This window comes from Astyanax mexicanus, chromosome 4 (genome assembly GCF_023375975.1).
Source record: "Astyanax mexicanus isolate ESR-SI-001 chromosome 4, AstMex3_surface, whole genome shotgun sequence".
Lineage (NCBI taxonomy): Eukaryota > Metazoa > Chordata > Actinopteri > Characiformes > Acestrorhamphidae > Astyanax > Astyanax mexicanus.
Window position 1 is genome coordinate 8,681,325 of NC_064411.1, and position 12,282 is coordinate 8,693,606.

Below are 12,282 nucleotides of genomic sequence, written 5' to 3' on the forward strand. Positions count from 1 at the left end.
GAATAAATAGTATATTGAGAGTTATTTAACATTAAGGAGTAATTACATTCATTTTATATTACATTTGATTACATTTTATTACATTTATAAGTTACATCTGGCCCTCAGAGGACAGCCAATATGTCAATGTGGCCCTCGGCAAAAATGAGTTTGAGACCCCTGATTTAAACTAATATATTAGCCAGATAACGCTAATTACCACAGCTGTGAACAAACACTGTGTCCGTGCACGCGCTGCATTCACTGCTCTGTTTATTATGTATAAATCTGCTCTGCACGTAGAAACACTGTGTTTGAAAGTGCAGCGTTTCAGCGTTCAGTGTTAAAGCACAGATATTTGCGCTGGAACACAAAATATTCTCGCTGTATTTACTTTTTTCGTATATTTATATTTAATGTACTCCCGTGTCAGACAGCTCTGACCAATCAGAGGACACAGGCTGCTCGCGTGGTTTATTGATGCGCATTTTGGTGCGTTTACATTTATGCCTATGGGGAAAAGGAAAAACTATATCTATTTATTTTTCTATAAAAAAAACAAATGGTGAAAAGGAAAAGCATAGATTTTTTTGCTTTATTGTTATCTGTGCTTTAAATAAATCTGACATTGTTTATTATTAAACAGATTGATTTATTTCTTCTGTTGTTGAAAAATACTTGAGAAGACAAAAAAAAAAACGCATTTTAAATCGCAATCGCAATTTATAGATAAAAAATTGCAATTAGATTATTTTCCAAAATCGTTCAGCCCTATCAGAGATATGACACTGGCTGTAGAGCTCCGGTCAGATCACGATTTGGATTATTCTTCTTCTTCACAGAGGATCATTCAAAGTATCTCAATATCTTCAAATCAAATCAAAGTATTTAAATAGGTGAAAACTCTTTCAGTCTGGTGATGTTGAGCAGTGTAGTCTGTGTTATGCTGTCCGTACAACTACATGACTACAGTATTTTAACAGACTAAAGTCTGACTTTTCCCATCTGAAGACAAAACACAAATACTTTTTTATCTCACAGGCTTTTTACTTTGTTCTGAAGAGGGAGAACGTAAAATAATCTCATTTGTAGGAAGTAAAAACATGAGAGTGGGTTGAGAGGTCTCTCTCTCTCTCTAAAGCATATACGTTCCATACCAGGCTCACTGCTTTTTATAATACATGCTCAGAAAAAACAAAAACACTATGTGAAATGTTGAAGTTATTATTCACTAAACATATAGCTACATTTCCACGACAAGTAATAAGAAGTGATGATATTTAAGGTGGATGTTCATTCATAAGCTAGAGTGAGCTAATGGACAAATACTAAAAACAAGATTCATTTTGTTCAGATAGCTGGTTTACAGGCTTTAGTTAGAGTTGATGAAATTTTGGGTAACATTAGCCTCTGTAAAACTGCAGCAGGTCTTGGAGCTGCTGCTCTGAATCTGCTGGTGAAGAGCTTATGCTGCTCTCTGGCTCTGCAGATGAAGTTGGGCTTTAAACCGTTGCTGTGATTTGCCACCGTGTCCACTATATTGACTTAGTAAACAAATCAGTTAAGCCATTGATGTGGAGCTGCAGTTTTTCTGGGTAAAAATCACAATAACATTTACATTTCTCACCAAATTTTCATTTGTGTTTTTTATATTTAAAGGTTTTTGATCTACATATACCAAAAAAAACATGTCTTGAACTCAGGTGTGCCCATCAATGTTAGCCTGAAGCTAATGTGGTGGAAAATAATGAACTGTTATCAGGAGTTGTAAAAAAAAATCAGGTTTGGTTAATATGTATGGGATCTTTTATAAATTAGTGTAAAGGAAAAGGCTTTGGACAGCATTGGTCACGTGATCAATGTAGAACGAATCAAGCATCGGCACTGTGATTCAAAGTAATGCGTGTTGTTTTTCCGGCACATGTGTTACGACCTGGTCTAGGTCAGCCCGTAACATAGAAAAAAAAGGCCCCCATGCCCTCCTGGTTCCCCAACCACACATACTCCTGTTAATCAAAAGGTTTAGTTTATTTAACAAATTGTAAAGAATACAAGGCTTAGGTCAAAGGGGAAGCAACAGTTAGGGATGATAGAAAAAATAATAAACAAAACAAAACTAATTTAAAGATTAAGAAAACTAACTTACCTAACAAACGAAAAGAAAATGAAATACAAATCTCTAACCTAACTCCCTAATAACAAACCAAGAGAAAGCATAGAAAAAAAAACTCTTTCTCCCACTGAGAGAACTTGTAAGAATAAGCTTATTTTCTCCCCACAGAGAGACCAGACCAAAGAACCAAAGAACATGATTTTACCATCAGCTTATTTCTAACACTTTAACCGGCTACAAACTTTGCATAGACCATGCGGCAGGGAACCAGGAACACACAGGAGCCATGTTGGAAGCCAAGCACCACCCTCGCACTTCCTGTTCCTGTTCCCTTTTATGGTTGGTTCTAGGGGTGGTGTCGCGGTTATTTCACGACTCTTCTAGGCCTCCCAGAAGGGGAAGCCTGGGCTAGCTTAAATGAGCTCTAAATCTATCTAGTCATGCATAAATATAGTTTTAAGTTCAAAAGAAAGAAGATAAAAACAGACGAGTGCCTTAAGTTTAAAGAAAGGAGAAGACGAGTCTTTACGAAGTTCTAAGTTGATCTTTTATTGTTCTTGAAGTCAGCCAGGTAGGGTCAGGAAGCTTCAGTCTTCTGACAACACAAAGGAATACATGCTTTTTTATACAGTATTTGGGTGAACAACGGTGGGGGCTTTAAGCTCCACCTTTTAACATTATATAACTATACATTGGTTGAATATAATCGTTACCAAACACATTCAGTTTTAGGGAGGATTCTTCCGGCCCCATTTCTTGGCATCATGTCATGTTCCCTTTTTTGGAGTTAATCGTGGACAAATCAACATGGTACAGTTTTTTTTAAAAACCCTGTCCTTCACCTGCCCAGCTTTCTCGTGGGAGAAGACTGACCTTGGGCCTCTTGAGACACTTTGTATGACTAATGAACCTGGTTAAGCTTTCTTAGCCGTTATGAAGAGCTTTTCTGGGTACTTTCCAACTATGGCCAGTCATTATCATCTTTCTTGTCTGTCTCCCCCTCAGATCCCAGCTGCACCTGGTACAGACTGGGCCTTACTGAGGAAAGCCAGACAGAGTTTTAACAGAACTCAATGAACTCATTCACATATGGCCAAATGTACTAATATATGAGTAATATAACATATATTGATCACTAATATCCTAATTTAGGGCCCCACAGTGGGCGATATTATATCGTATACAATATATCGTGACATAGAAATATCATGATATTAAAAATCCATATCGTGATAATAGGGCTGTTCTGTCTTAAAAGTAGTCTATTATTTACTGTGAAGCTTTAGGTGTATTTGTTGTATAATTGATTTAGTTCGCAGTTTATATGCATGCACTAAATATTCTGCACTATTTTTTGCTGCATTATATTATTTTATGCTATATTATTTATTTTGCCACATTATGATTATTCTGTTATACTATTATACTATATTCCTGAAATTAATTAATTATTTTAGTTTTCCTATATCGCCAAGTATATCATTATCGCAAAAATACCCTGAAATATCGTGATATTATTTTAGAGCCATATCGCCCACCCCTAGTTGGTTCCCCCTGGTGGTGACCAACCAGTTTGGTTAAAAGGCATCACACAGTAACCTGCAGTAGGAAGGCACACTCAAACAGAAAGAAAAAAAAACAATAATCAGCAATTATGACCTATAGGGTTGTAACACATGCCTCAAAGCTTAAGATTTAGGGGTAACATCACTATTTCTTTCTTTATTTCGTTCTTTAAGTTCTCAGTTTCTAGTGAGACCAGAACAGAATCAAGAGTGTCTGAACAGTGGGCAGTCCTTATAAAGGCACTAAACAGGTGGCTAGTGGACCACCAGCGCCCCCCTTTTATGGTAATATGAAGATGTCCCAGTAGTTTTGTCTGTATAGTGTAACTGATTTAGGCAGTTCTCTTCAGTTTATTGACCTGCTTTTTATTATTCAATGGCATTTTTCTTTGTGTTTTTCAGAAATGAAAATGTTCTCCTAAAATTCATCACCAACAAAAAGGATATTTAACTAAGAGGAATGTTAAACTGCTGAAAGAGGTGAAGCACAAGCCATCCTGAAGAATCTCCAGAACACGCAGAAGTTGTTTGATACATTTAACAGACAAATGAAGCCAAGTCCCAACATGGAGAAACAGCAGAACTCTGTCAAGAGTTTTACTAAACAGAGTAATCTCAAAAAACACCAGCGCATTCACACAGGAGAGAAACTGTATCACTGCTCAGACTGTGGGAAGATTTTTACTAAACAAAGTGATCTCAAAATACATCAGCGCATTCACACAGGAGAGAAACCGTATCACTGCTCAGACTGTGGGAAGAGTTTTAATCAAGGCAGTCATCTCCAACAACACCAGCGCATTCACACAGGAGAGAAACCGTATCACTGCTCAGACTGTGGGAAGAGATTTATTGAACAGAGTACTCTCAAACGACACCAGCGCATTCACACAGGAGAGAAACCGTATTACTGCTCAGACTGTGGAAAGAGTTTTAATAGACTGGAGACTCTAAAACTGCACCAGAGCATTCACACAGGAGAGAAACCGTATTACTGCTCAGACTGTGGGAAAAGTTTTAATCAACAGAGTACTTTCCAAATACACCAGCGCATTCACACAGGAGAGAAACCGTATTACTGCTCAGACTGTGGGAGGAATTTTAATCATCAGAGTAATCTCAAAAAACACTGGCGCATTCACACAGGAGAGAAACCGCATCATTGCTCAGACTGTGGGAAGAGTTTTACTACACCGAGTAAACTCAAAAATCACCAGCGCATTCACACAGGGGAGAAACCATATTACTGCTCAGACTGTGGTAAGAGTTTTAATCAACAGAATCATTTCAAAACACACCAGCGCATTCACACAGGGGAGAAACCGTATCACTGCTCAGACTGTGGGAAGAGTTTTACTACACAGAGTGATCTCAAACGACACCAGCGAATTCACACAGGAGAGAAAACTATCCCACATTTGTCCCACAGCAATTAAAAGTGCAAATCGTAAATCTTTCAGACAGAACACCTTATCCTACACAAATGTTTCACTCTGTTACTTGGGACACGTTCCACCAAAAACAAACATGAACTAAATTTAATCATGGATTTTACAGGTTCAGCAAAATGAATCTTAACCAGGGATGATGTTTATTGAATTCCATGTTGTGTTTTCTCGTATGTTTAATATTCCAGGACATTCTTTGTGAGACAGAGTTCAGTTCTGAAGAAGGAGAGGTATTTTGGGTTTGAGTGATGGACACTGAGAGCTCCCAAAAGTGAGACCCAGAGCCACAGAGAGACGACACTGTGCCGGGTACTGCCGTGTGGACCGGAGGAGCATCCAGACCCTGCAGAGAGGCCAACAAAATCCTTTCCAGAGGTTAAATAAAATGGTCAGCTGTAGTTCCCAAACTGAAATCAACCTCCTCCAGGCTTGTGTAGCGCTGTAAGGTTGCAGGCTCATTCACTCCCTCTGATGGTGTTCTCGTTTGTCTATGGTTCAGTCGTTCTGATTAAAAATCTGTTACCATAGAGAGATATAGATGGATATTTGGTCGTTGTATTACTCAAGTTTTATACTCACTTATCTTTTTCTTATTGAATATTATATGTTGCTGAAGTTTTTTAAATCTACAAATTTACTAAGAATATCCAAATCATGTGGTTTTTAATTGTTTTTATCCACTGCAAACTATTATCTTTGTATGGCTTAACCTCTATATTTACTCATCTGTTTGTTTTAATAAACGGCTTTTAGATTGCAGATCTGCAATCTTATTGTGTTTTCTCAACATATGTTTGACATGAAACCTATTGGCCTGAGATTGTCTTATGTTATTATTTGTTGAATGCTCAAAGGTGCCAAACGAAGAAATCCAGTGTGAAATGTATTTGTGTTGAATTGAAACATAGTCAATTTCAGATTGAAATTCAGAGAGAAATATTTTTTAAATGGTTCAGGCTTAAAAGGGTTAAATATACATTTACTTCCAAAGGTAGAGTAGCATGTGTTTAACTTGTATTCTGTAAAGTTTTTTTTATTGTGAATGCTTGTGGGTTGTGTCATTCACCAACTACACTTAATTACCAAATTCTACATTTGAGATATTGACCATTTTTATTAGTAGCTAGCCTTGCTAAATATCCAAACACAGCATTTGCAATTTTACTGACCAAATGAATGAAAAGATGGCGGTGAAAAAAAGATGAATGAAAAGATGGCGGTGCGCAGTAGTGCAACGGCCTCTCACGCTCCTAGCGAACACCCTATTTTGAGCTGTTTTTATGCCGGTTCTGAACCCAACTTCACGTGCCCCACGCGTGTGAGTTGTAGCAGAACTGAACTTTTGAGGATTAAGGACAGTTTGGTCAGTAAAACAGCAACTATGGACAATAATACCTGAGCTTCACTGGGCAGACTACAGCTCCTCCGCTTCTCTCTGACCACATCTCTATCATGCTGGTCCCCACATACCATGCCCCACTGCGACACTCCAAACCCACACAGAAGACCATTACTGTGTGGCCCAGTGACGGAGACGCTGTGCTGCAGGACTGCTTCGACTGCACCTCCTCTCTGAATGTCTGACTCGTCGTTCTTGCTGATGAGGCCAACAACAGTTGTGTCATCAGCGAACTTGACGATGTGGTATGAGCTGTACTTTGCAGTACAGTCACGAGTCAGCAGAGTGAACAGCAGTGGACTGAGCACACAGCCCTGGGGGCGCAGGTGCTCAGTATGGTGGTGCTGGAGGTGTTGTTTCCAATCCTGACTGATTGTGGTTTCTCAGTCAGAAAGTCCAAAACCCATTTACAGAGGGAGGAGCTCAGGCCCAGCAAGCTCAGTTTTCCGATCAGGTGCTGAGGGATGATGGTGTTGAATGCTGATCTGAAGTCAATGAACAGCATTCGAACATAGCAGTCTTTGTTGTCCAGGTGGGTGAGAGCCAGGTGGAGCGGAGTAGACATGGCATCATCTGTTGATCTGTTCGGACGATGCGCAAACTGCAGAGGGTCCAGTGAGGAGGTCATTGAAACTGGACAACAAGCTGTTAACTGGAGTCTCCAGACGTAATCATGTTTATCACTTCTGTCCAATCACATGTCAATTGCATAAATGTATAACTGCTTGGATAAAGTCTGAAGGGTTCTCTCTCTTCCTCGACTGGCTTTAGTTTATTTCTCTCTTTTTCTCTTTCTCTCTCTCTCTTTCTTTCTCTCTGGGTTGTGAATGTGTTGATCTATCAAGATTTTAGTACAATATGTGTTGACTCAATGAAGTACTTTGTCTTTTCTATTATATATCCATTGGCGTAGGAACCGGGGGGATGGGGGGGACATGTCTCACCCAATATTAGAAACAGGTGGTTTGTCCCCCCCAAAAATGATATCGTTTCACTCAGATCAGCTGTACTTTTTATGAGGAGACAGACCGGACCAATCACGGAGCCGGTTCAGGTATTAAGTCCCGCCTCTCAGTAGAAACAGCCAATCAGCTTGCTGGTTTTGCGGCGCGTGGCGGCAGTGTGCTGTTGGGGGAAGCCCCTCCCCCTCACTGTGAGATTTAGCAGCGAGATCGGGACACGCAGCCGCTTCAGCTGATCTTAAAACAGATCTGGATATACGGAGATTTTTCTAAAAGAAAGGTAACGGTAGGCTAACCACTTCAACTGTGATGATATGTTTCTGATAGCTGGTTAAAAACACACGTCTTTGAATCAGCACACAGATCAAAACCCACTGTGATTAATAAACTGCAGCTGTGTTAGTGAGTTACCTAAACTTTGGAATTAGCTAGATTGGGAGTCAAGGTTAAAGAAAAAAACAGCTATATATGTAATGTTCAACTTGACCTGTACCTGATCAGATAATCACTTTCACTATTAATTTAGGATTACAGGACTTACTCTAAGCTATAATGAACGAAAATACATTTAGCTAACTAGTTATCTAGAAGCTGGATGTAGTGGATAGCCAGAATGTAGTACAGTACTTTATGTTAGTAGTTTAAAGCAGTTTCTTAACCCTGAGCACTGCTCTTAAAATTAAATTGTGTGTTTTCCAGCGGATTTAACTGATCAGCTAATAAACATTTCTTTATTGAGTTTACCTGTTCAAATCCCTTAGCTCCCTCTAGACCCTAAATCAATCATTATGTATATCCAGCAGTGTATTAGACACATCATACCACCACTTACTTTATTAAATGCCTTTAAAGCAGAGGAAGCTCTAGAATATGCAGAACAGTGTTAATATGCAGTAGAATATGTAAGAACAGGGCTGAGAAACACTGCTGTAACCTGACTTCTGTTCATTTGTAGTTCACAGTAAGACCACATGTCCTGACGTTTATAAAAATCTCTATGAAACGTAAAGTTACATTCTTTTACATAAAAGGACAACATCTTAAGAAGAGCTCTTAGTAGAAAAAAAAGCGCAGGAGAAAATGTAAATATATGACAGAATTATAATGCCAATTCATAGTAATAAGAATAATAATAAAAAATAATAAACAAATCTATTATTATAAATATTAGGTGATAACTGATAATTTTTGTCATATGTATATAATTCAGACATTGTATGCATAATTTTTAACAGTAACTGTAACGTGGAGTAACATGTTTAGGTTGTAAAATCACCTTATAATAATAATGTACTTTTAATTAGTCATTAATTAGTAATTTCCACAAATGTTGTTCTAGGAAACTGTAGGGTGGGCTTGGTTTCATATTGGCAAATGTGTCCCCCCCAATATCAAGCCCGCTCCTACGCCCTTGAGATTCTTAAATGTCTTTCACCTGTTATCAATGGTGAGCAGAGGCTGTTAAACATGATCAGTGCCTAAAACAGGCACATTTATTGAAGATTGTAGAATATTCATCAAGTGAGTTAAAATTAGGCAAAAGATCTCGTTTTGTTAAAATGTGCAGGACATCAAAAAGGTAAATGCAACAAAAATGTAAATGAAATTTAGATTTAAAAAAATGTCTACTGGAATCAATGTCACAATAGGTACTCTAACAACATCACTGACCTTTCCATAGTAATTATTAGTAAGTGCTATTTGTTGGAGTTGTAGAGAAGCAAGGAGCAATCAGAGAACCTCTATAGAGGAAAAAACTCCGTTCAGGATCTGCTCTGAATCTCAAGCCACTCGACAGTCTGAAATGTATAAAAACAAACATTTTTTATTCTAAAAAGTATAAAACATTAATAATGTTAAAAAACAACATAAAAATAAATGTTTGATACATTATAGAATGAAAATTTTATTAATTTCCCGAAAACAGAACAACTAGAACTGTTTCATCACTGCAGAGATAATTATTAAAGCTTATAAACTGCAGTTTTAATCATTTTAAACATGTTCTGTGTGTAACTCCAGCATCAGTAGCAGTAATGCTATTAAATCTACTGAATAAAAACATTAGTTTTAGAAATATAGAGGTATGTTTTCTTTCTTTTTTCAAGTGTATGTATTTATTTCTAAAATATATGTGAGCAAATGTGTCTTTTTTCCAGAGCTTAACTGGGAAAATAGAATAAATTCACAGTCTCCAAAAAGCCATGCTCTTTCTGATTAGTTAAACGTTTACACAGGCAGTATTCAGAATGGCATACTACATACTACTCGCGTACTAAATCTGCCTAAAGCTAGTATGCAGTACGCGGTATGCGACCAAACTGAGGATCTGTAGTGCACTACAGGTACCCGGATGGTGTACTACTCCGCTCCGATTCCGCATTGTGCACGGAGAGCTATCTTCGCGGTGTACTGCATCCCAACATGCATTGCGACTGGCTTCTCCAGCTCGCTTCAGGAAAAAACAAGATGGAGGCGAGTGCGAGAGAATTATGGAAATATATATATTTTTTTAATTAAGGGAATTATTTTGGAAAGTATTGGCTCACCGCTGTCGAGACCCTCCGCTGCCTCGGCCGAGCGCTCTCCGCGGCCGGGACCCTCCGCTGCCTCGTCCGAGCGCTCTCCGCGGCTGGGACCCTCCGCTGTGTGCTGCCTTGATGTAGTAAATAATTCCCTCAGTTTTAATAAATTATCTTGTTATTTTAATAAATAATTCCCTCAGTTTTAATAAATTATTCTGCTTAATAAATAATTCCCTCAGTTTTAATAAATTATCTTGTTATTTTAATAAATAATTCCCTCAGTTTTAATAAATTATTCTTCTTAATAAATAATTTCCTCTGTTTTAATAAATCGTTATTATTTATTTAATAAATAATTCCAATAAATTATTCTGTTACTTTAATAAATAATTCCCTTAGTTTTAATAAATCGTTCTCTTTATTTAATAAATAATTCCAATAAATTGTTCTGTTCTTTTAATAAATAATTCCCTTCGTTTAATAAATCGTTCTGTTGATTTAATAAATAATTCCCTCAGTTTTAATACATATTTTTCTTTTAAATAAGGGAGTGATTTGAATACAAATTAATAAAATTGTTTCACTTGTGCAACGTGTCTCATTTCTTTTATTGTTGAGATTGTGTAAATATGAATGAGAGTTTGTTTAAATGTGTTCTTCTTGTTGGTATTTACATGGATGAAAATAGTAATCTACTAAAATAAATAGGAAAACATATTTAACTGGAACATACTTGGGTTGTGGGGGCTGCTGCTAAATGGTTGTTAGAATTGGGTTAACTGCACTTACATTAAAGGTCACCTTCCGCGAAAATCCGATTTTTCTTGTTTTTTGTGGAATACAGTAGGTCTCTCCGAGTTGAATGTGTACACCTGCACATTAAACTGTTTTGCAGCCCCCATTGTCTGCAGGAGCTAAGCAAAGAAATCCCCCCTCCGAAAAACGGGTGAATTTTGAATTATCTTTCTGCCTACGTAGGCAGAAACTCACAGACCAGCCCACCTTGGCTTGAGAAACTCCCAGAGGCGGAGCTGAAGCGACGCAACATCACCGCTCATCAGTTAGGAGGTGGGAGGCAGTGAGCGGCAGAGCGGTGGAGGGGCGTCGCAGTGCTCCTAGCCAATCAGAGGAGAGATATTTGCATGCTGTTTGCATGTATGAATATTCATGAGCAAAGCTGGAATCCGGTCATTTTGGACACACCCCTAAAACAGTCCTTTAAAAAAGAGCTATACAGAGACACCTGAGCACTTTTTTTTTACAAAAACGGCTCACATGTCATTCATTCATACTAGAGACCACAACTAGACATTTTAAAATGAAAGAAAAAACGACGGAAGGTGACCTTTAAACTCTAAAATAAAAGCAGCAATTGCTGTTCTGGACAGTATGTAGATCTAATTAGTCTTAATAATGAAAAGGTAGGACATTTTTCATGTTCTTTCTGTTTACAACTCACTCTTGAGTAATTCGGAGCACTACAGAGACTGGTGTGTCCCAGCAGGACCGTGTAGGGTACTACAATCAAAAGTGTTACAGTACCAAATACTACATACTGGGCAGTGTGTAGTATGCAGTACATACTTGTGCAGTATGCAATACGCAGTATAGTAGTATGCCATTCCGAATACAGCCTTAGTCTATTTTAACTCATTATAATCTGTCCCAGAGCTTTTGGTGAGCTACATGCCCACACTGATCACAGTAAAGTGGAGCTTTCTGCATGTTAACTATTTCAGTATAAAGAAATATCAGTTCTTTTACCAGACAATAAAATTCACACTTTAATTCTGTTTTCTATTTTTGTCAATCCATTCTAATATTCTTATTTGAGTTTATTTTAAAATCATTCATTTATTCTTATTTTTCAGACTAGCTTCACGTAATCTTGGAGTAAAGTGTGAAAATCTGGAATCAGTTTTTAAACCTGGAAATCTCCCACCTGAAAGAGCTGGACCTCAGTAACAATGACCTGCAGGACTCAGGAGTGGGACTGCTCTCTGCTGGACTGAAGAGTTCACAGTGTAAACTGCAGATTCTCAGGTCAGTGTTTCAGGTTATCACAGACCAAAACTTAACTAAAGATTAACTTAAGAAACTAACTTACACAGAAGAATGTGCAAGGCTGGTCTCCGCAGGATATTTTTTCCAGGTTGGCAAAAGGGAGGAGCCCAAAAATCTTTCCCTGCTCAGACTTTTCCATGCCTTTTAATTTGTCATGGTACTGCATCTACAGAATAAATACAAAAGAAAACTGCATAATCAGGCCCAAGGAGAAATAACAAGACCAG

At 37.9% G+C, this 12,282-nt stretch overlaps 2 protein-coding genes across 6 annotated transcripts in view; both read left to right on the forward strand.

Annotated features, from left to right (window-relative positions):
• Positions 1-12,282, forward strand: part of LOC111190033 (zinc finger protein 239-like) — a 269,476-nt gene that overhangs the window by 254,500 nt on the left and 2,694 nt on the right. For 4 of the 5 annotated variants that reach the window (XM_049478120.1, XM_049478121.1, XM_049478122.1 and 1 more), the window contains exon 2: positions 4,060-5,864. In XM_049478120.1, the coding sequence (XP_049334077.1) occupies positions 4,206-5,093 (888 nt within the window). In that variant the 5' untranslated portion in view covers positions 4,060-4,205 and the 3' untranslated portion in view covers positions 5,094-5,864. Of the gene's footprint in view, positions 1-4,059; positions 5,865-11,862; positions 12,035-12,282 lie in introns of those variants that run through there. The other variant, XR_007438694.1, reaches the window with a different exon arrangement.
• Positions 1-12,282, forward strand: part of LOC125801498 (zinc finger protein 239-like) — a 154,288-nt gene that overhangs the window by 3,243 nt on the left and 138,763 nt on the right. The window lies entirely within an intron of this gene.